Source organism: Moschus berezovskii, chromosome 1 (genome assembly GCF_049115385.1).
Source record: "Moschus berezovskii isolate FMDL1 chromosome 1, NW_MosBer_1.0, whole genome shotgun sequence".
Lineage (NCBI taxonomy): Eukaryota > Metazoa > Chordata > Mammalia > Artiodactyla > Moschidae > Moschus > Moschus berezovskii.
Genome location: NC_142460.1, coordinates 122,002,321 through 122,026,547, shown reverse-complemented (window position 1 = coordinate 122,026,547; position 24,227 = coordinate 122,002,321). Strand labels below are relative to the sequence as shown.

Below are 24,227 nucleotides of genomic sequence, written 5' to 3'. Positions count from 1 at the left end.
GGGCATCACCAACTCAATGGACATGAGTTTGAGTAAGCTCCGGGAGTTGGTGACGGACAGGGAAGCCTGGCATGCTGCAGTCCATGGGGTCGCAAAGAGTCGGACACGACTGAGTGACTGAACTGAACTGGCTTTATAGTGGAAAAGAGCTTGCCTGTCAATGCAGGAGAATCAAGAGATACAGGTTTGATATCTGGGTTGGGAAGATTCCCCAGAGAAGGAAATGGGGAATCTCTCTTGCCTGAAGAATCCCATGGACAGAGGAGCCTGGCAGGGTACAGTCCATGGGGTTGCAAAGTGTCAGAATGACTGAGGCAACTTAGCAAGCACGCTGCCTGGCTTTATAGGAAATATTTCTCTGAAGAACTCTAAGTGCTTTCAAACACCTGTCATTTATCTCCACAACATCCCTATGAGAAAGGTTAGGGCAAATAACTATTACCTCCATTTCATAGATAGAAAAACTAAAAAGTCAGAGTCATTAAAAGATTAATCCAGTTGAACTTGGATGGAGAATAGAACCAGTTTCCGCACCAGGGCGCTGACCGTGTTTTCTGAAGTTCAGAGCAACATAAGACCCAGACAAAGAATAAGTATCTAGGACATAGAACCTGTCTGTGAAGGAATGCTTTGCTCAGACTGAAGATTCAAGTGAAGTCCACTTATACCAACTTAATTATTCCCATAAGATGATAAGAAGATGAGTTGGGGAGTCTTCTCAAACATTCATTGTTTAAAGTGTCTTTGTCAGGGGAAAGATCTGATTACTAAAACAACTCGGTAAGAATGGATGCTGCACTTAGGAGATATTCTTAAACAACAAGACAATTTTATAAAGAACGGGAATACAAAAGAGTGGATTCTGTGACTAGCACGTACTCTCTTGCAGTTTCATGAAGGTCTTAAAATACAAACTTTGACATATGCTGTATGGCCTAGTCCAGTATCAAGTTCAAATATATTATCAGCTTTAGTACTTGAGTAGGCTGATTATCATATTCTCAGAATCATTCAACCTTCTTACTCTACCCCAGAGAGTGAAAAGGTTGGCTTGAAGCTCAACATTCAGAAAACAAAGATCATGGCATCTGGTCCCATCACTTCATGGGAAATAGATGGGAAAACAATGGAAACAGTGTCAGACTTTATTTTGGGGGGCTCCAAAATCACTGCAGATGCTGATTGCAGCCAGGAAATTAAAAGACGCTTACTCCTTGGAAGGAAAGTTATGACCAACCTAGATAGTATATTAAAAAGCAGAGACATTACTTTGCCAACAAAGGTCCGTCTAGTCAAGGCTATGGTTTTTCCTGTGGTCATGTTAAGGATGTGAGAATTGGACTGTGAAGAAAGCTGATCGCCGAAGAATTGATGCTTTTGAACTGTGGTGCTGGAGAAGACTGTTGAGAGTCCCTTGGACTGTAAGGAGATCCAACCAGTCCATTCTAAAGGAGATCAATCCTGGGTGTTCATTGGAAGGACTGATGCTAAAGCTGAAACTCCAATACTTTGGCCACCTCATGTGACGAGCTGACTCACTGGAAAAGACTCTGATGCTGGGAAGGACTCGGGGCAGGAGGAGAAGGGGACGACAGAGAATGAGATGGCTGGATGGCATCACTGACTTGATGGACATGAGTTTGAGTGAACTCCGGGAGTTGGTGATGGACAGGGAGGCCTGGCGTGCTGTGATTCATGGGGTTGCAAAGAGTCGGACACGACTGAGCGACTGAACTGAACTGAACTCTACCCCAATCCCCCACCTCAAAAAAAAAAAAAACTTTAAAATATTCAGACATGATAGCTCCTTTCAACCAAATAGACCCATATGAAGAAAGATAAAACTAGTTTAGTGTTTGTCAGAAAACAGGACAGCAGTTCTCAAAGTGTACATCACCAGACCAGCTGAAACAGAAATGCAGACCCTCAGGTTTCATCCCAAATTAGCTGAACTGTAACCTGTAGGCTTGTTGTTCAGATGCTCAGTCATGTCTGACTCTTTGTGACCCCATGCACTGTGGTCCACCAGGCTCCCCTGTCCATGGGATTCTCCAGGCAAGAATACTGGAGTGGGTTGCCATTTTCTCTTCCAGGAGATCTTCTCAATCCAGGGATTGAACCCGAGTCTCTTGCTTTGGCAGGTGGATGCTTTACCGCTGAGCCACCTGGGAAGCCCAACCTGTGGGCTGAAAACAGCTATTCCTGTTTTAACAGCCCTAATGGGGAACTCTTGATATTTGCTAAAATTTGAGAATCAGTGTTCTGCAGGAAGAGTTGACCATATTTAGAGCAGTTCACCTGAGAACAGCTTGACAGAGAAAAGAATCGACACAGACCAGTTCCCAACTCTTACCTCCCGAGGCTCTCCAGGTGACTTGTCTCTTGCTGCACTGTCACCTTGTGGAGAATGTACCACTTGGGTAATATTTTGCTGTTCTGTTTGTTCTGGTTTTCGAAAGCTTGGAATCCTATTCAGTGTATCTTTCAGTTGTTTATATTCTGCAACTTGAGTCTGTGTTACAAATTGCACAATTGGATGCAAATTGCACAATTTGAGGAGGGAAAAGGATATCATTCATAGACAGTTCAGCGGAGGACTAGATAAAAATATCATACCTAAATACAAGAGAGGAAAAATATGCAGACTGTTTCCATGCATTAGCTATACTTACTTGGACATGCTCAACCATTTTTAATCACATGCAAATTAGAGTTAGAGTTAAAGGGAACAGAGAAAAAAATATCTAAGACAGATGTTAGTTTTCCATGCTACATTAAACTAAGTCAGAATTTTTATAAATAACTTTCTAGTACAAATATCATTATTAAAGACAGCTATGCAATCAGTTTTATGACAGTAAAATCTATTTTAGAATTCCACATTTATATAAATGTAAGTGCAGATATCTTTTACCAGTACGGTCTGAGTAACACTTTTCAGCAGAGAGAACCATACGCTTCAAATAAGTAACTGATTATATATGTAAAGTCACTCAGGCTACCCTCTCTCCCAGTGAATCTGTGGTCACATAAGGTCCCTTCTTCTCCAAAAAGCTCCCTTTATTGTGCTCTGCAGTTTTGCAAAACAGTAGCATAGGCATGAAAGGAGGCTGGATTTTTATTCTCAGTCTTGGATTCTGAATATCCTTTTCTTCTAAAATGACAAAGGCACTAATGCAGGAATAGGACGAGAATCTACTCATGTGTGTGTTATCTGTGTGTATATGTGGCAGGGTATGTGGGAGTGTGTGTGTGTGATACTTTAAATACCAGAAGCTATAAAGATGGAAAAAATAAATATGTTAAGAAAACCAATAGACTGCTTATACTTGGCTTATCATATGCACCAGCACGGTTAACCTAAAACAGAAGTGCTATATGTGTAAACACACATTTCCATAAGCACATACAAAGGACCCAGAAATCTCTTCTGAACCAGCTTCCCAGGCAGGGCGCCCCCCTCACTGTGCCCAGCAGAGCAGAGAGAGGAGGCTGGTGAGTCTTGCTCCCTTGGCCACAGTTGTGCACCTGCACGGTACTCTCCCACCCGCTTCCTGCCTTTTTCTAATTCACAGAGAAGGCTGCCTGCTAAATCTGTCTCAGGGGCGTGCTTCTTTATCATTTGTACAAACGTGTGCCATATGGCTAACAGTGGCCCTTAGCCAGAAACCTATCAAAACATTTGCAAACCAACTTTGGAGGTCAAAGGGGGAAAAAATGACATCCACACAGCGATGCTTTTAATAAGATAAATATTCTACCCTTTCTTCTTTCTCCTCTTCCTACGTATATAACCTTTGAAGGGAGAAATACTATGGTCCTCAAATATGAGCATGAATGAAGAATCATGTTAAATTATGGAATGATCATGTTAAAAATGCAGGCTCCTGGATGCCCACTCTAGAAATCAGTATTCAGCAGGTGTGGGGCAAGGCCCACATAACTGTAACACAGGGAATCTCCACAAATCCCAGCTTCAAGGTGGTTCTGGGCACTGATATTGGGCCAGCTTCTCTACTCCTTTTGACCTTATTTTATTTAGTTATAAAAAAAATATACAGTTACTATATAACTCAGTAGGTTGTAAATATTAAATAAAATTCTGTATATAAAGTTATTATGATAATCCCTGACAAATTCTAAGCTCTCAAATTCCACTCAGTTCCTGCTTTCTCCCCTCTTAATTATATTTAAAAATCATATTGTCAAGACAGAATCTCATAAGATGATTTACATGAGAAACATATATGCCTTAAATAGCAGTTGTTTTCTAAGCAGATCTGGGGAAAGTTTCAACTGGGGAGTAAAAGAACAGGAGAAACTTGACGACCTCATCCAAAAGAACCAAAAAGATATTCAAAAAAATAGAAAAATATATGTACGTTAAATTTAAAAACTTGTTTTCCATTACAAAATCTTGTGAGTAATATTCCCCAGTGAGCTTACAACAGAATTTGGTTTTGGTCATTAAATGAACTACTTTACTCACATTTTTCTGAATTATCAAGTCATTGCTTAATATTTATTGTTATTATAGTACCTAGAGTATTCAAATTGGTCTGTCATATTTTTCAGTATGAAAAGTAGCCTCATGTAACAATGCTTGGCAGAAATTTTATAAAGAAGATTTTGAAAGTAATAATATCCTCTAAAGCCAATTTAATGGATAAACATGTAAAAAATTACCACACAGTTACAGTTTTGTAGGGGGATAATCAATGACTGCCTTGAAAAGGGATTCCACAGACCCAGATGTTATAGTCTCTGAAACAGATCAGGGCCTGGCATATGATTCTTTTAAAAATTTTATAAAGACAAAAAATAATGCTCAGTCTCCTGGTAAGAACAAATAGTTGGTTTTCCTTTGCTCTTTTCTTTTAATTCTTCTGAGAGAAGAAAAGTAAAGACCAGTGATTAAGAATATACAGTGACTAAACTAGCCATTCCTATTTGCTTCAATGATAAAGCTGTAAAACAGTGTGACATTACTTCACTAAGCTCTCTAACACCTGTATTTGTTCATTTAATACATTATCTACTGAGGGCCTGCCTTGTGCGAGGACTGCTGTAGGCTTTGAACAAATGAAACTTAACAACTCTGGTTTTCCTTCTCTATTTACCTGAACTTTCTTATTTCCTATAATTTGACCTAACAATACATAAGCCTAGGCCCAAAAGGAGTGTATGCTGGCATAAAGCTGGGAGCAAGGGAAGGAGGAGTAAAATATAGAATTTTACAATAATTTATTTAGGTAGTTAGCATATAAAATCCTGTAGATAGTATAGCAAGAGTCTACATAGGTCGATACAGTGGCAAAAATCCACATATATGGGATGAACTCTCTGACTTAGACAAGTATTAGACTACTACATGTAGGGAGTTGGTGGAGGGTAGAAAAAGTCATATGAACCACACTGCCAGTGCAGGGGGAGAAAAAAGAGAAGAAAAAAATCAAAACTTTACTTAATATTCTTTGATTGAGTTTTGAAAGCATGCAAGATCTTCAGGATCAGGAAAGCTCTGTCCTAAGGAACTCAGTGAAGGCTGGCCTTTAAGAGACTGCATGCATAGAGGAACTGAGAAATGTTAAGCAGACTTAAGAACCCAGAGAGGCTGCTACCCTTCTAACCTGTGCAGCAGCTAGTGCACTCTTGTGGTCTTCCAAAGTCACTACAAGTTGCTCATGCTCGGAGAGTAAATTCTTATGCTGTTGCTACACAAAAAAGAATTTTACATGTTGAGTTTTGACATTCTGGGACAAACTCCTCTTGGGCAGGTAGTGGTATGGCCACCCAAACATTGCTCACTTGCTGGCTTGTTTGTTGTTGTAGCATTTGATAAGTTCAAAAATCTTTGCAGAGGGAAGACCATGGTTAAGGTGGTAATCCACAATCTAAAATGTGTTACCCAAAAATCATAATCACTTACAAGGAAATCAAAACAGGAAGAAAAATACCTTTAGTTATTAATAAATCTTTGCAAAGAAAAAGCTTATTAAGATTCAACCATCTAGCAAAAGAATCAGTCCAGTGCTAATGCAAATGCTGAAATTTCCAGATCATTCTTTAGCTTACAATGCACAAGAAGTAATGGGCAGGTTCACTTTCTGCAAAAGCCCAAAATAACAGTGTGGATTGTAAAGCAGGTCAAGTAGTGAACGACTTTTAAAGCCACTACAAAGTAAAGCAGGCAAACACCAAACAATCAAATGCTGGGGCCTGTAGGTCGCTGTTGTTTTTTACCTTGACATCTTGCAGCTGTGTGTGCATGTCCTGATGTGCTCTCCTCAGCTGTCTGTTCTCTTCTCTCAGATTGTACACGGTTTCTATTTTAGAAAAAGGACAATCATGCATAAAGCCCTGGGCTTTTCAGGCTCTTGATTCTATTATTTTCCTATCTAAAGCCTCACATAACTTTTTCAAAGATCATTTTGAACTTTGACAGTACAATACTCCAAATCAACAAAACTTAGCACCATTTTGGGATGTGGCACAGATTCAGTTGGACAACACAATACACTCTGGCTCAGTGGTTTAAATATGCTTAAATAATCTATCTGGCATAGAAGTTAAGGATTTTTAATTACTCCTGCGCTAAAAAGGAAATATTTCTGTTAATAAGCAAACCCTTAGGAATGAAATGTAATGGGTAGGTGTCATCTAAGATTTTAGTCTCACCGTAAATTAAAAACAAAGCTACCAAAAAGCACAAACTGCATAGCCATGAGTAATTTCCACAGTCCTCCAAAGGGATTTCAGTTACAAAAGCAACTCAAAAAACAAATACGAGACAGACACCCCATCTGCTCAAAAATTCTAAATGTATTTTCTTTCTCCCACAATTGAGTTCTTGACTGGTCTAAATTCTTCCTCCAATAGCTACTGGACAAGTCTTTCCACAGTTACAATGTAAGACTGCAGTGATCATAGTGAAGTCTTATAACCTCCCCAGCCACAAGCCCTACAATTCAAGGAACAGCCTCTTAGTAATTTTCCCACATTTTCTGTATCTGGACGTTATTTTTTATGAACTGGTCAACACACAGACTTTTTTTTTTGGCCCCTGCAAATGTTAGCTGACATACAGTGTCTTCCACATTTGAAGAGCTGTCACCAAGTAAAAATCAAGAAGCTGGGTCTCATAAGATTCTGGCAACATCAGGCCAATTCTCAGCAGAAGTTAAATGGCAGCTGGGTGATCATATGATTCATTTTCCAATGGGAGATATGATCGACAGTGAAAGGGGTGCTGTTTTAGAATGATGCTGGGACAGCAGCAGGTGTGGACCTGCATGGTGCTGGGCAAACTGTCCCCAGAGTGGCAGCCACTCCCTGCTGGCAGAACTTTACTGTCTCCAGGGTGGCCCTCAGCACTGCAGAAAACTGCTGGTCACCATGCCACCTCATATTCTCTGCCCGCTTTCACTCTGTTAAGAGTCCCTGCTTAATCCCTGAGCACTGGCTTTATGACTATGTTTGAGAAGAGATCAAGAAGAAGGTGAGAATGTCGCTAGTGGCTGAGTTGTTCACCTATTTGTAACAGCAGATTTTCTCAAACGTCAAAACAGGACACCAGCAGCAATCCAAGAGGACCCCAAGTAGGCTGGATAGGCCTTCAGTCTACACACACACACACACGCAGTTGAAATACAGGGCTGACTTTTAAAGGAATTCAGTTTATAACCTTAAGGACAGTGTCTCCTGTGCCTTTGCTGTGTGACCGTAAATTACTTAACTGCAGGCCTCAACTTCTTCATTTGTTGAACTGGGTTAAACATAACGCCTACATTTCAGGTTGTTATAAGGCTTAAATAAGATACCTGCATGAAGAGTTTCACCCAGTACTGAAACATGGCAAACATTTGTTGCATGTCAGCTCTTATTATAACCATAATGATGAGAAGAATCATCTAAGCTTACATGGTATCAGCTCATCGTTATCCAAATTCTAAATTCTAAACTCCCTCCTCGTGTCACATTAATCTACCAAAGATCACTTGGACTACACACATCATGGTTTGCCATGACAGACCCTCGTCTATCACAGTTTACTGTCAGGGACCATGATCAAACGAAACTGCTGATGTGAAAATCACTTATCAAGTGTCATCAAAGGCACTGCCATATTAAGTTGTTTAAAATTTCTATGAGCGATGTCTTCCAAATATTACCTGGTACCAAAAATACTGCTCTCTCTTACTCTCCATGTTTCTGTCTCTCTCTCACCCTCCAAGATATTGTGAGATTCTCTCTTCTGATGACAAGAGCCCCAGAACTGACTGTCCTCCTTTTGTTCTAGATCCCAGGATGTTCAGACCAGCCATCAGGCTTGAACTGTCTGAGTATGCAGAACTCACATACAAATGTCCTCGTATTTTCCATGGTTCTGATTTCTTGATAAAAATTTTACTACACATGGACTGAGTTTCAAAGAAAGGCGTAAATATAAAGTAGACATAAGATATAACATGCCTTTTAAGCCTCTCACTAAAATTAAATGAACTAAATTATGTGAAGTATGCCAAGGTTAGGCACCTAGAAAATACTTACAACGTATTCCTATTATTTTGGAATACCATTATTAACCTATTAGTTTGGAATACTGAGAGACAAAGCATAGCAAAAGAAAAGTAAAGAAAGTCCAAAGGACCTATCACACAGCAGATTTCTATGACGACGTTTTATATAAAACCAGGAAATTTTTTGGCACAGTACAATTAACTAGATTATAAAAGACCTTACTCTGATTTCATCTTTGTTTATGTAAGCACCATGTACCTTTTTAAACCAAATCTCACACTTCAAACTTATTCAGGACCTGAATAGGTGATTGTAGAATATGCTGTTGCCCTTTTTCAGAACTCATACTCGGAACTGACGTATTTCATTTCATATTACTATGAAAATACCTGATGTGATATTTATGGTGGTTAGCATATACTGAAGGTTTACCATGTACCAGTAACTGTATTAGGTGCTTTGCATAATTTAATCCTCATACCAACTCTATAAGGTGAATACTTTTTATGAATATCCCACTTTTACAGATGAGGACAATTAAGCCTGTGGAGATTTATACAACTTACCAATGGTCATAAAACTAGTCACTGATTCACCAGGGCAGGCAGACTTCAGAGCCTGAGCTTTCTGAAGTGACTATTAGTGATCAAGAGTCTTTGTGCCCCAGTGGAGATCTGGAAACCTATCACTGTGACTGGAGAGAACTAGTGGCATTCTGTGGGTGGGGTCAGAGATACTAAATGTCTCACAATGCACAAAAAGAACTGTCTTGCCCAACAAGACCAATATGTCCCATTGAGAAACACTAAGTATTCTTTACTGTTTCCCTAAACAAACCCAGAGAGATCAGTGTGAAATATCATAAAGAAGTAGCTGGTAAAACACCACATGTAATGTAAATAAATCACCAAGCAAACAAAAGTCTATTGTTCTATTCAAACATTAACATGGGTATTCATTTCCATGCACACTGGCTCATTAGGTTTCCAAATACCTTTTAGCTTAGAAAGCTCTTGTTCTTTCTCCTGCTGCAGCTGCAGGTATCTCTGCTTGTGGTCATTAAATGTCCTACTGAAATCTTCTCCTTGTCTGCGGTGTTCCTCTTCCAAGTCGCTGTGTTGCTTCTTTAGCTCCTCGTGTTGACTCTGCAAAGATGAAAATTTGAGCAGGGGTATATATTTGTATCTGAGCAGGACCCCATGGGGCTTTCCGGGGACAGGCCTACCCTGTATCCCCTGCTTTAGCTCCTCTCTGAAGTATCCAGATAATAGTATTTGATGCCCATTTCCTGAGTTGTTTTGTAGATCTGAAACCATGCCCCTGCCTTCCAAATGGAAGATGTTAACTGCTTGATGACCATGAGCATACAGCCTCAGGCCTCCTGGAGCCTAAGGACTGATAATGCTAACTCCTGTGACACCACCATGCTACCTCACTGTCACCAATCAGACACTTGTGCACAAGCTGATCACAGACCCTGCAACCCCCTCCCTCACCTGGCTTTTAAAAATGCTTTGCCAAACCCTTGGGGGAGCTTGGGGGCCTTTAGGGCACAAGCTACCAATCACTTGCATGGCTCTGCAATAAACCTTTCTCTGCTCCAAACTCTGATGGTTTGGTTTGTTTGGCCTCACTGTGCGTTGAGCACGGAGAATTTGCACTAACATATTCTCTAAATCAGCCTGTCTCTCGATAGCACAGCCTTTCTCTTGTAAGAAAGTAAGCATAGATGAAGTTGGCTTCGTTTTCCTGACCGCTTTAAATTTGTGCAGTTCTCTTCCATTTCCTTTCCATTTCAAATGAATAGTTTGGGATCGTGGCCAAAAATAATTTTCTCCTTAATTTTTAACATTAATGTGAACAACAAGAAGTTGGAAGTTTACAAGAGTGATGGAAAAGGATGGGATCTGGGGAAATTCCCAGGGACTCAAGTTACTGTAGAAACGAGGTAGAGCTAATGGAAAAATTACCCCTCCATGGAGCTTCTAGGCTGCCTTTCAATCTGATGTTTTCCCAGCAGTATTTTTTATTTCCCTTCTTTGATTATCAGCCTTTCTGGTAACCCAGTTTAAAGAAAAAAATCGATTTTTTGTAGAAATGATTCTTACTTATACTACTCTAGATTATAATACTGTAATCACAATCTAGATAAATTCTATAGTCTCCAAATGCTTAACGCGAATGGGTGGTCCGCTTTAATTCACGTATTGCTTTTTCCTGAGAATAGTAAAGATGATGGTTTCAATAAAAGGCATATACCCTACTGACACAGGAGGAAAGACAACACCCAAGCAAAAAGCTGGGCACTGGCTGCTGGAGACAACGGCACAGGTGTCCTGCTGTGCGGGTGGCACAGTAGCCGCTGCTCATCTCTTCTGGCCTGACACAAACAGTGCATCTCTCTCTCTCTCCTCCAGTCTTCCTGACACACAACAATGAGTTTTACCCAAGAACCAAGGAAGGAATATCTTTAAATATAAACTGTGCTCCTGTGGTAGGTGGGCCACTTATGACACATTAGTAACAGGAAGACAGCATTCTAATACTTCCACTGCCTACACTGTCTCTAAGATTTAAAAAAAAAAAAAATTCAAGAAAAACCACTCAGAAATTAGATAAAAAACAAATGAAAATCCTTAAAGAGTAAAGAACAAACTCAAAAATTAAGTGACCAGAGACCCTGATTTATAAGAAAATGCATAATGAGTTAAATATGTCCTTTGTAATCAGGTGATAAACATAACGGAGCATTACAATTATATATCACCTATAGCCAAAATGACTTTATTATCCATATCACGGTACAAATCAATTTTCTGTAAACTTTCCTTAATCATATAAGTTACTTAGTTAACCCCTTTATTCATTCATGAAGAATACCTCTAAATTACTCACCTTCAGCATTTGATGTTGGACATTCAATGCGCTGTACCTGCTATTAGAATCTTGCTGCAAATTGAAAAGCAAATAATTAACAAAAAGATAACACATTTGGCTCTTTTGTTAAACAGAACTTAAAGCTCCTAATGAAAGGTTTTCACTGTTCACGTGTGTAAGTAAAATTGAATTCTAAGCTGGAGCCAGGATGCTTCTGAGGTCCTCTCTTTACTTCATAGCAGAAATGAAGTTTTACATTCCTCTAAGTTTGCTAGACTTTAATGATGAAAAAGCAGAGCATGGAATTATAAAACAGCAGTTTGAAAGGGCCCTTGGAGGTGATTTTACTTCCACTCTCATATTCAGAAGAAAAACTGAGGCCAGAGGCACAGGAGAGCTTGTCCTGAGACGACAGCACCGCATATGGCTGGTACCTTGTGTCTGGTGCTCCAAGGGGAACAGGAGAGAAACCAGCAGAGACCAGGCCTCACAAGCTTAGAATGGGTTCCAGAAAGGGAGAGAAAAGGCCCTTTTCTTCCTTGAGTTTCCATGGTAAGAAATTCTATACACATTGTGTGTGTGTGTGTATACTCAATCATGCCTGTGTGTGTGTGCACTCAGTCATGTCTGACTCTGTGATCCCAGTGACTACAGCCCTCCAGCCTCCTCTGTCCGTGGAATTTTTCAGGCAAGAACACTGGAGTGGGTTGCCATTTCTTCCTCCAGGGATTGAATGCACGTCTCTTGCATCTCCTGTATTGCAGGCGGATTCTTGACCACAGCGCCAATTCACAGAGAGAAACAGAAAGGCTAAGGAACAGGCCTAGGGCAAACGTCTCCTTTAGGAGCAGAGCCAGGACAGAACCCTGAGCCTCTGTGTCCAGCTGAACTCCGTGCTCCCACAGTGTGTTCTTGTGTGCCAGTGGAGCATCTTCACATTTGGAGCTCACACATCCAGTCCTGGGCAGCCACAGCGGGTCAGTGTACAAACCACACCTGCCAGCCTTCTCTCCCCAGGCTGCTGTGTTTTTCTATCTTGTGTGCCCCGCCTCTTACTTTACACCATCGGCAGTATAAGCAGAGCTTCATTTATTTCTTTCACATTCTTGCAACTTCTAAAATGGACCGCATTTTTGCTTTAACATTTTATTTTTATCACTTTACCACTTTAATTTGTAATATATTACATGACAAAATGCACAACAGAACACACACGATTTTGACTAGATCGTAAAAATGCAAGTAAGAGTGAAAAGCCAGTAACCTCCTAGTTTTTCAAGGAACCGATTCTTCTCAGTTTTAATACCCCACAACACCAATGCTTTCTTCAACCAATACTTACATGTTTTTCTTAGAGTAAGAGAAATAAGTGTTTTTCCATAGTTAATTTGGACTTAAAAACTTTTTTAAAATGTCAATATCTTTATTTATCCATTCATTGTACAGATGTTTTTGAACATTTGAACACGTGAACTCTAGGCCAGGTATTGTGTTAGGCATTACACAGTAACGTCTCTGCAAGTGACAGTAACATTGTGCAAAGGCAAATCAAACTAAATATCACATTCTATAGAAAAGAAAGACTATGGATGAATAAATAAATGAATCTCTTTATTGTGGAACATTAAGGATATTTTAAATTTATCACTATTGCCAATAATGTGATAAGCAAAGGAAGGTAGGTTTCAAAGGAACAATTTTTAAGGTCTTCCTCTCAGACTTTTTTTTGGGAAGGAAGGAAGGAAAGGATGGAGGGAGATGTATTTCAGTCCTAATGATCAACAGAGTGAAATGTTTGGAGACTTTATTTCCTCCTCTGTCAAGTTTTGTGAAATAAAAAATTAACGGAGAAAAAAACCAACTTACCCTTCCCTTATTCAGTGTTTCTTGTGCTTCTAATTTATAAACCAGAAAATCTAGAAAATACAAAATGGAGAACATAATTACATTAATTAACTCTATTAGTATAAGTTAATTCATCGTGGCATTTTTAGACATCTAAAAAAAACAAGGACACAATTTACTCAGACCTAAACTATCTACTTGATGATATACTTTGTCTTTTAATGCTTTAAAAGTTTTCCTCCAAACCTTAAAGTTGTGAATCTTGTATCAACAAAATACACACAATAGTCAACTGACTAAAAGTGTATTTAGAGTGTGGACTTGGTGATGCACTCGCCTTGAAATGAAGGAGAAAAAAAAAACAGAACCATGCAGTGCACCGAAGGACAGAGGTGATTTATCGCCAGCCACTAGATGGCACACTAAAATCATTCAGGACCTGAAAAGGAACTCAAGCCATGGAAACCATCTTTAACGCTCTTAAAGTTTGACTATCCACTAGATGGCTCTACAAAATCACTCTGCATTTGAAGACAAGGAAAATCCAAACCCTATCAGAGCATTTTAATAATCTTAAAACTTCTCAGTAAAGCATTCCAGCTCACACTGTCCTCCTCTGTTCTCCCTCCTTCTACCCCATACCAAAGTAATCAGACAAACACCACTTCAATCTAATATTTAACCAAAAAGTTGAATAAACGAAAATAAGAATGCAGGTGACTCCAAATCACAAGCTATACAAAGTCCATGCTTTATAGAAAAATTCTGATAAAAATCAACAGCATTGATTTTTATTTAACACCTGTGCTAAATGTTAATTTTTCAAAACAAACCAATTGGCTATGCCAATAAAGTCTTTAGCACAAGAGAAAAACAGGTCTATAACTTAAAAGATGTCATGCAATGAGGTCGAAATCGATTATGCTATAAGTGCATATATACATATATATATATATATAAAGTTTGTCATATTCTGGACTGCACGGTATTACTTTCCCAGATGTCTGTTAACAGATGTTAATAACGTAAACAATATTCAAATGAAAAACTGCGTGCTATTTCTGAAGCAATACATATAACTAATATATGAATGATCTCAAAGAGGCACAAACTAAATGAAAAATTCTAAATCCAATCTTCAGCAGGATTTATTTTGTTGCACAATGCATAGCATATTGCTTGACTGACTTTGGGTGATCTGAAAAATTTCTAAGCAAAAGAACAGTAAAGCAAGTACATGATACTTCAAAGAAGAGCATAAAAAAACATAAAATACGAATTACATTATTTATTTACCTTCCTTTGCTTTCTTATGTTCAAGTCTTTCCTTTTGCAAGGATTTCTCCAATCTTGATCTGTGTTCATACACAACTGGAAAAAAAATGTTTAAAACTTATCTTCAATAAATCAGAAATTCTAAAGTAAAATCAACATCAATTTTCAAAACAGGAAGAAGATAGTTTAGAGTCCTTTCACAATTAAAATTAAAATGCACGCCTTTAATCTGGGTAAAAGATGGAAACAATAATAGGCGTAATACTCAGCTGACTCCTATATGGTCTGCCCCTCTGTAGAAACAATACCGTGGAAGAGGCTTCCACCTTCTTGGCCAGTTCCTTGTTCTCCTGCTTCTGGAATGTGAGTCTCTGTGGGGTTCCCTGTCTCCTGATGGACTAGCATGTCCACTCTCCACACTTCAGCCACCATCTGCACAGCATTTACCTCCACCTGGGTGTCCAGCTCCCACCTCACTCTCAGGCACTAGAGGAATATTTACACCCAGAGATCCCATAAGTGCTGCCAAGTCAACATGAGCTGACAGTGAATTAGAGCTGCCTGACATGGGTTCCATCCCTGTGTTGGGAAGATCCCCTGGAGTAGGAAATGGCACCCGCTCCAGTATTCTTGTCTGGAAAATTCCAGAGACAGAGGAGCCTGGTGGGCCACAGACCACAGCGTCACTGAGTTGGACAGGACTGAGCAGAGCACAGCAGCTGAACGAGCTGAGCAGAGGGTGGGTGTGGAAACCTCAGCAGCATACTGAGGTTTGCTGAAATAGGAGGTGTATTCCCCATGTCAAAGAAAATACAGACGAGAGAGCCACAGAGATGAAGGAGGGAGACTGTCCCCACCGAAGAGCCTATAACCTGTGCCATGCCTGCACGTTCAGTTGTGTCTGATTCTCTGTGACTCCGTGGACTGTAGTCTGCCAGGCTCTTCTGTCAGTGGAATTTTCCAGGCAAGAAAACTGGAGTGGGTTGCCATTTCCTACTCCAGGGGATCTTCCCAACCCGGGCTCGAACTTGCATCTCTGGCTGGGCAGGCGGATTCTTTATGGTTGAGCCACCTGGGAAGGGCATAGGATTGACATCTGCCATGGCAGGAAACCCAAAGCAAGCTGATGTCGTGCCACAGGACCTTCCTGCACTTTACCAAGCCCACCCCCCACCCACCCCCACCCCCACGTCTATTCTGAAGAAGTGGGAGTTGCCAGGTGAGGGGAGGAGGGAGTGCCCCCCTTTAGGGGGAAAACAGGGAGAAGCCCCTGGGTACTCCCTCCCTCACTATAGGCTTCAAAGCTCCAGGAAACAGGAGCTGCAAGAGCAAGAGAACCTTTACCTTTAATGAAAAAAAAAGTATTATTACACTGGACTAGAAACTCCAATACTTTCGCCACCTCATGCGACGACGAGTTGACTCACTGGAAAAGACTCTGATGCTGGGAAGGATTGGGGGCAGGAGGAGAAGGGGACGACAGAGAATGAGATGGCTGGATGGCATCACCGACTCGATGGACACGGGTTTGAGTGAACTCCGGGAGTTGGTGATGGACAGGGAGGTCTGGAGTGCTGTGATTCATGGGGTTGCAAAGAGTCGGACACGACTGAGCTACTGAACTGAACTGAGACCAGATATTACTAAACCAAGACTGTATTTATGGATAAAAGTTATTGAGAAAAAAAAAATTTTTTTAATCTGAGAAAAGCTGTGAAATCTGTCTTAGATTTCATGCAGGGACAGAAAACTCAAGCCCACAGAGTAGTAGTTGGAACAGGGGAGACGAGGAGAGGATAAAGCAAGTTTCTGATGTTCCCTTTAATCCTGTTTGCTCAGCATTATGGTCACAGATGACCTCACTCCCTGGCAAGCTCAGCCAAGCTTGCCACTGGGTTCTTTTTACCACCTCCAGCTCCTCACAGCTACCTAAGATACAATTCAATCGTCAATCACTAACTGATCTTTCAGTGTGTCAGTTCAGTTCAGTCACTCAGTCATGTCCGACTCTTTGTGACCCCACGAGCCACAGCACACCAAGCTTCCCTGTCCATAGCCAAATCCCAGAGTTTACTCAAACTCATGTCCATCAAGTCGGTGATGCCATCCAGCCATCTCATCCTCTGTCGTACCCTTCTCCCACCTTCAATCTTTCCCAGTATTAGGGTCTTTTCCAATGAGTCAGTTCTTCGCATCATTTGGCCAAAGTATTGGAGCCTCAGCTTCAGCATCAGCCCTTTCAAAGAATATTCAGGATTGATTTCCTTTAGGATTGACTGGTTTGACCTCCTTGTAGTCCAAGGGACTCTCAAGAGTCTTCTCCAACACCACAGTCCAAAAGCATCAATTCTTCAGTGCTCAGTTTTCTTTATAGTCCAACTCTCACATCCATACATGACTACTGGAAAAACCATGGCTTTGACTAGATGGACTTTTGTTGGCAAAGTATGTACAGCTGCCCCAAACTGCTGGCCACGCAACGTTGCCACGGTCACAGCAATCGCCTCCCTGACCCTTCTCCCCACCTTTCCCCACTGCCCGCCTCCCACCCCCTGCCAGGTACCAGCTATGGCTGTCCTTCTTCCAATATGGCCATCATCTCCAAGGTCCTTCCCCTTCTCCCAACACTGCATCTCTCATCGTGCCTCGCATGTAAACTGCTATTGCCAGGGCTCCATCTGCGACTCCCACAGCCCCTACTCCTCTACTGTCACCTCCGCTTACACTGCAGCCACGACTGCTAAACGCCTGCCACCACCCAGACAGGCCTGGTGTTGTCTCCTCTGGAATGCCCCAAACTCATCTTCCCTCTCTCTTGTCTCAGCCTCCCAACAGTCATCCAAATAACGACCTGCCCCAATCCCTTTCTCCACTTGGGTCCCTATTTTCTTCACCAGATGATCCTTCCCCCTCCTCCAGTGCTGTTATTATAAAGGGATCTCATCCAACACCACTTTACTCAGCACCGTAATATGAGTAGAAATGCAAATTGAATAGATATGGGCCTTGGCCTCAAGAAACTCTAGTCTAACACAGGAGATAGATTCAGTAATTTTAAATAATCAGAGCCAACTGCATTTGGCATAATAAAAGTATATTTAAGCCCAGTGAAAGAGAGGGGTGAGCTCTGGAAGAAAGAGGAGTGAGGGAAGACTCTTGGCTGGCTTTGAGAGTGAAGAACAATTGGGGAGGTGGGGGGCACCACAGGAGAAAGGCATTCCAGGAGGATATCAAAGGGACAAAGGTGCAGAAGTGATGAAATTGGACCAAAGGTAGTTGTTTTCCAAAAAGCTGGTTCCAAATCCACTGCTGAGAAATTACATTGTTTTTCAAACATATGGGTGTATAGTATATACGTTTCTTGGCCAATTTCTAAAAGTCTACTAAAACCAAGAGTTTCCTTGGATTGTACTAATGCTACCATCTTGAATGACATTTGGAATGAGGTAGGGAAAACAAAGATTAGTGCTGTGGAACCTCACGAAGCCAAGCCCAGAACTCTGGGCTCACAGTCTTTGAGATTTTCAGTCAGGTGGGGGAAGCCTAGAGGGAAACATAAATTGCAATGTTGTCATGACATACACAGGTGAGAACAGGATGTCATGAGAACATCTAGGCTCCCAGCTGGTAGGAAAAACACTCCCTCATCTCCAGTCCACTGGCCAAAGTCCCCACAGTCTGGGCAGCGGCTCACAGGAACATAAATATGCCAGGTAATAGGGCTTAAATATACCTTTACTATGCTAAATGGGTGCACGAACTGGACATATCATGGACAATTTCAGCAAGCATGTGCATCGCTTTCAAAGGAAGGTGAACAGGCAATGCAGTCAAGATCTTGCTCTAAAGGAAGCGAAGTGGCAGTAGGCGTCCTGAGTCCAGGGGCTCCTGAATGGAGGTCAGGACCTCTAAAGGGAGACAATCCAGGCTAGCAACACCCAAGATAAAAACAACAAAAAATCCAGCAGCAGCAGCACAGTCAAGAAAACATATGTGAGGGAACAGTTAATCACCATCCCCAGACTCTAAATATTAACTGTTACCATGGGAAGGTAAGGATGTGGGGAAACGCTGCATTTACAAATTATAATCCTGTGGAATTCTTCTTGACAATAAAATACAGCAGCATCACTCAACATTATGTGGTACTTGGTCATCATGTAATGCTTATCTTTGGTTTAGGGAGCAGAAAACACATCTGTATCTGCAGAAATGCATCTTCATTGGGGTAGAGGTGGGACCTAGTGGACAGGGGGTTGGTGGATGGGGTGAGGAGAGCTGAGGGATGGGGGAGACACGGTTCTGTGCTTTACTCTCCTCCCTGCAATTCAGTCAGGAGGATAACATGCAAACAGCTGGTACAAAGTACCCATCGACCAAACTTAATCACACAGCTGTGTGACAATTATGTAAAGAATGGGAATTTACAGATTTGACGTATTAGCAGCTTGTCTCAACAGCTAGAAGATTCTACTACATGAAAGTTAGAAACTTTCATAAATAACCTGAAGAGATGTTATACAATGTCCACAAAGAGGCGAATATATCTGTGGATTACAGTCCACAATCAAATGTCTTGGGAAATCTGAGGCATGATCATGAATGCATAAAATGGCATCATTCAGAGTACAACCTAAGGCAAGAAAAATGTGCTTTTGCAAATTGCAGCAGAAAAAAGATGTGGTAAACAGGAACAGAGGGTATGTGTAGAAACCATGATGTAACTGTACTATTAATATTAACTTACTCAGATTTGGTCAAGCCATTATTAAAGCGCCAGCTTCCAGCCTGATATATAACCTAAGAATTCAGAAATGGTTTCAGGGTTGCAGAATATCACTGAGGAGGAAGGCGAGAGAATGGAACAGCAGTGACTCACAGAAGGCTGGAGAAGTGCTCAGAAAAAGGAAAACAAACTGAGGAGGAACATCACAGGCTGAGGAAACCATGTCAGGTAAAGGAAAGTGAGCATACAAATTAACCCTTAAAACTGGAAATTCTAGTAAGAAAGAGAGAAGAGGTAGGTGGTAATGTAACGATCAAAAGCATACACTCTGGTGTCTGGGTTCAAGTTCATGATCCAGTCCTTACAGGGCAAGATGCTGAACTTCTTTGCATTTCAGTTTCCTTATATGGCACATGGAAATAATAATAGTGCCCATCCCTTCGGGTGGATGTCAGGGCTAAATGAGTTAATTTACATCAACTGCTTCAAACACTTGGAGAAGGCAACGGCAACCCACTCCAGTACTCTTGCCTGGAAAATCCCATGGACAGAGGAGCCTGGTGGGCTGTAGTCCATGGGGTCGCTGAGTTGACACAACTGAGCGACTTCACTTTCACTTTTCACTTTCACACACTGGAGGAGGAAACCACTCCAGTGTTCTTGCCTGGAGAATCCCAGGGACGGGGGAGCCTGGTCGGCTGCCATCTATGGGGTCGCACAGAGTTGGACATGACTGAAGCGACTTAGCAGCAGCAGCAGCTTCAAACACTGCAGGGCACAGAGCAAATGTTACAAAATACTAAAATATTTTTCATCTGTCTTTGATGGCTTAAAAGTGCCATAAGATGAGTCCGGTGATTCCCTGAGCTCTTTCAACCCTACAATTAAAGTCTAATAATAACAAAGCAAATATACATACACATAAACATATGTACTGGGAGAGAGACTTGAAACAGCAATAAAAAACTGGTCTCAGTTTCTTGTTACTTAAAAAAAAATTCCCTTAAAAAAGGGGAGAGGGTTGTGAATAAACTTTCTAATAGTTTAGTAAAACCTATAAGCCTATTTTTAATAAAACTTGAAGGACAGCGAAACAGACCAAATGGAATCTTTGTATTCTTACAGTTCTTCTAGAAAATGCCCCTATCAATTAAACACTTACATATACCCACACTACCTTTAATTCTTTAACACACATTCTCCAGGATTTGGGGCTGGTGATTTATCTAGGTAGGTTTACTGTTTCGCTTAGAAGGAGGATTGCTAATCAATCCTTGTCACTTATCTCTATTTTTCTATTTTTATTCTGAAGTCAAGGGCATCAGTCAAGATGAAATCATACTGTTAGAACTTTTGCAGCAAAAAACATATATAATGAACATGCTCAAAGCACCAAACACGTTCCAGGAAAAATAAGTTTAAAAATAATGGTTCAATCTTGGCATTTAAGATCATTAATGCAGACCAACACTGCAACCAGGACAGGATGTGAATCACAAAAACGCATAAGAAAAAGATGAAAACCCACAATACTCATCATCTCCCCTGCTTACTGACAAGGAGTTTAATATTTTCCATGCAGCCAAGAATGGAAAGAGTTTTTATACCTCTTTCAACACACTCAAGAGTTTAAAAACATGCCAGCTTCCTACAGCAATTTTCCATTTTAACTGACTTCCATTTGAAAGGCACAGAGAAATTAGCTGTCCTCTGTCTGTGGGATTTCCCAGGCAAGAATACTGGAGTGGGTTGCCATTTCCTTCTCCAGGGGATTTTCCTGACCCAAGGATCAAACCCACATCTCCTGTGTCTCCTGCATTGCAGGTGGATTCGTTACCTCTGAGCCACCTGGCAAGCCCGTGTATATCCACTTAAGGGTAAAACATACCATCTATAACATTTCAGGGTAAACTGCTTCCATTCAGAATTAGAAAGCAACACTTTAAAAGCAAACAGAAAACACTGCTAAGCATTTTAACACCTTAAGCCAAGAGAGGGCAATGTTTCTTCGGAATTTCTGTGAAATTTTGTTCAGTCCTGATGATAACACAAAATTTTATCTTTATTTAAAAAACAAACTACTGAGTCTTGGTAGGACAGGCAAACTGTTCAACTTGTGAAAACACTGATTTGTGAGTGTCTTTATCATTTTACAGGTGATAAAAGTTAAAATGAACAAGTCTGTGTTTTGATAATTGTGGCTGAAGATCTTTAGGACAGCAAGACAAATGATATAAAAGGAAAATCAACTGAAATCATCATAGTTCTCAGAACACAATACTTTTGAGGTTTCATTTTATTTTGGATTCTTAGGTCTAAAATCATTGTTATTTATCTTTAAGAACAGTTTTGATTGTGGTTCTAATCAGTCAAAAGTGGGGTGGAATCCCCCAACTTGCCCTCCTCTGCTGAACAAGTTAGTAATCAACACAAAGTCAACATCATCTTTTTTCCTTCTTTCCTTCCCTCTTTCATAATTTCATTTCATATGAAGTCTGAGAAAGAATACCAAATATCTCCCGAGAAAACAACCCACATAAAACAAGCAAAAAGACAAAAGAAGGGGGACGATTATCACCGTTGTGAGGATCACATAGGAGCCCCCTGCCGAGCCCGTAAGGCTCTTCTTCAGTGTCTCCGCCCCGATCTTTCCTCGAGGTCTCCTCAAGCTCTGCCCGCTTCTCATGACTCCACTCAGACCTCTGACCCCTGAACAACTAAGTCCAGCTTTGGCCTCTCACCCCATTCTGGTTTTACTTCTTCCAGTACAATTCCGCATTTCCAGTCTACTCGACAGGGCATGTGTGAATTGAATTATTAAAGAACCCTGTCCTATGGTTAGTTCCCTTTGCCAAATTACATCTTTGTATTGCAGGCCTGGGGGCAGCACTTTCCGGGGGCTTCCTGTCATGCCTTGAATGAAGCCCAAAGCCTCACGAGGCTTCACCCCATCGTACATTCTCTGCTCCAGCCACAGCAGCCTCATTATTCCCTGAACACACCAGCGAGCTTTCACCTCAGCATGTCACACTGCCTCTTTTTGGTGCCCCCACTGCTCCTTCTCTGCTTGACTATCTCCCTTACCTCCCTCAGATCTTCACTAAAAAGATACCTTCTCACCAACAACTTTCCTGGACAACATGCCTAAGTTCTCACCCTCAACACTTCTAGGCTCCTCCCCCACTCCATTTTCCTCCTTACTCTTTCTACTGCATTTTTTGCTTTATTTATTGCCTTGCCATCTTACCAGAATATAAGTTCAGACAGGACAAAAAATGTCTGGTTTGATTTATCCCTGTAACAGTGAATTACGGGGACTGAACAGGTAATGACTGAACAAATGAATGACAAAATGCATGAACTAAAAATGCCATGAAGGCTGGGATTGGCTGCTTCCCTTTCCCAACCCTTACTACCACTTCAGTTCCAGCCCCCAACTCCTAATATCTAGCAGGATTCAATAATACTTGTGAAATGATTGAATGCATTTAGAAGATAGGTCATTCTCTTCCTCATTTGCCTGCTATCCTTTAAGTCCCAGCGTTTTTAACTGAATTTCCGTATTTTTAGGCTCCCTGGTACTCACACATCCCAGAGAACAGACAGATAACAGAATAGATTAAATATACATATAGGCTCATAAGATTAGAGTTAGTTAAATCACAGCCCTGAAATACAGATGCTTTCAGAAAGCCAAGAGGAAAAAAGGACAGTCTGATTAGGTATTTTTCTACTGCATGGCAATTGCTATACTTTTTTTTTAACTGCACAATAAACTTCCTATAATAGTTCACACAAGTGTCTATTTTTAAGTTTGCTAATGCATACAGTTTGTGAAGTTGTTTAAATGGAAATTTTAACCATGATTTGAATTGGTGCTTTAACTGCCTTTCCTATTTTGGATAAAACTATACCCAGGCTTTCCCTCATGATACTATCTAACTGAGATTTGCCTTTTTTCAAACATGTATTGTATTAGCTGATTTAAGATATATATCTTCACACAAGTCTTCTCCTTGGCATTCTTTCAAGTGGTGAGCTACTATTAGAGGAAACCTACTCACTTCTCCTGAAATAATTCTTTTCTTAGATGCTCAGAGCTATCATAGCCCAGCAGTATTCCAGGCACCTTGGGAGACACTAAAGTATAAGATTTACTCTTATAAAAAGCCTCTCAGTTCAGTTCAGTTCAGTCAGTTCAGTCGCTCAGTCGTGTCCGACTCTCTGCGACCCCATGAATCACAGCACGCCAGGTCTCCCTGTCCATCACCAACTCCCGGAGTTCACTCAAACTCATGTCCATAGAGTCAGTGATGCCATCCAGCCATCTCATTCTCTGTCGTCCCCTTCTCCTCCCATCCCCAACCTTTCCCAGCATCAGAGTCTTTTCCAGTGAGTCAACTCGTCACATGAGGTGGCCAAAGAATTGCAGTTTCAGCTTTAGCATCAGTCCTCCCAATGAACACCCAGGATTGATCTCCTTTAGAATGGACTGGTTGGATCTCCTTGCAGTCCAAGGGACTCTCAAGAGTCTTCTCCAGCACCACAGTTCAAAAGCATCAATTCTTCAGCGATCAGCTTTCTTCACAGTCCAACTCTCACATCCATACGTGACCACAGAAAAAAACCATAGCCTTGACTAGACGGACCTTGGTTGGCAAAGTAAAATATTAAGAAGAGGTGGCAAGAATACACAGAAGAACTGTACAAAAAAGATCTTCACGACCAAGATAGTCACGATAACGTGATCACTGACCTAGAGCCAGACATTTTGGAATGTGAAGTCAAGTGAGCCTTAGAAAGCATCACTACGAACAAAGCTAGTGGAGGTGATGGAATTCCAGTTGAGCTATTTCAAATCTTGAAAGATGATGCTGTGAAAGTGCTGCACTCAATATGCCAGCAAATTTGGAAAACTCAGCAGTGGCCATCAGAGAAGGCAATGACAAGCCACTCCAGTATTCTTGCCTAGAAAACCCCATGG

The 24,227-nt window shown here is 41.0% G+C and overlaps 1 protein-coding gene across 6 annotated transcripts in view; it reads right to left on the bottom strand.

Annotated features, from left to right (window-relative positions):
* The window catches only part of GOLIM4 (golgi integral membrane protein 4), a 93,863-nt gene that overhangs the window by 21,769 nt on the left and 47,867 nt on the right, over positions 1-24,227 (bottom strand). For 4 of the 6 annotated variants that reach the window (XM_055410372.2, XM_055410391.2, XM_055410381.2 and 1 more), the window contains exons 2-8: positions 14,539-14,613; positions 13,264-13,313; positions 11,416-11,469; positions 9,515-9,665; positions 6,244-6,326; positions 5,631-5,714; positions 2,354-2,512 (exon numbers count right to left, since the gene is read on the bottom strand). In XM_055410372.2, the coding sequence (XP_055266347.1) occupies positions 2,354-2,512; positions 5,631-5,714; positions 6,244-6,326; positions 9,515-9,665; positions 11,416-11,469; positions 13,264-13,313; positions 14,539-14,613 (656 nt within the window). The remainder of the gene's footprint in view (positions 1-2,353; positions 2,513-5,630; positions 5,715-6,243; positions 6,327-9,514; positions 9,666-11,415; positions 11,470-13,263; positions 13,314-14,538; positions 14,614-24,227) is intronic. The other 2 variants (XM_055410399.2, XM_055410416.2) reach the window with 1 other exon arrangement.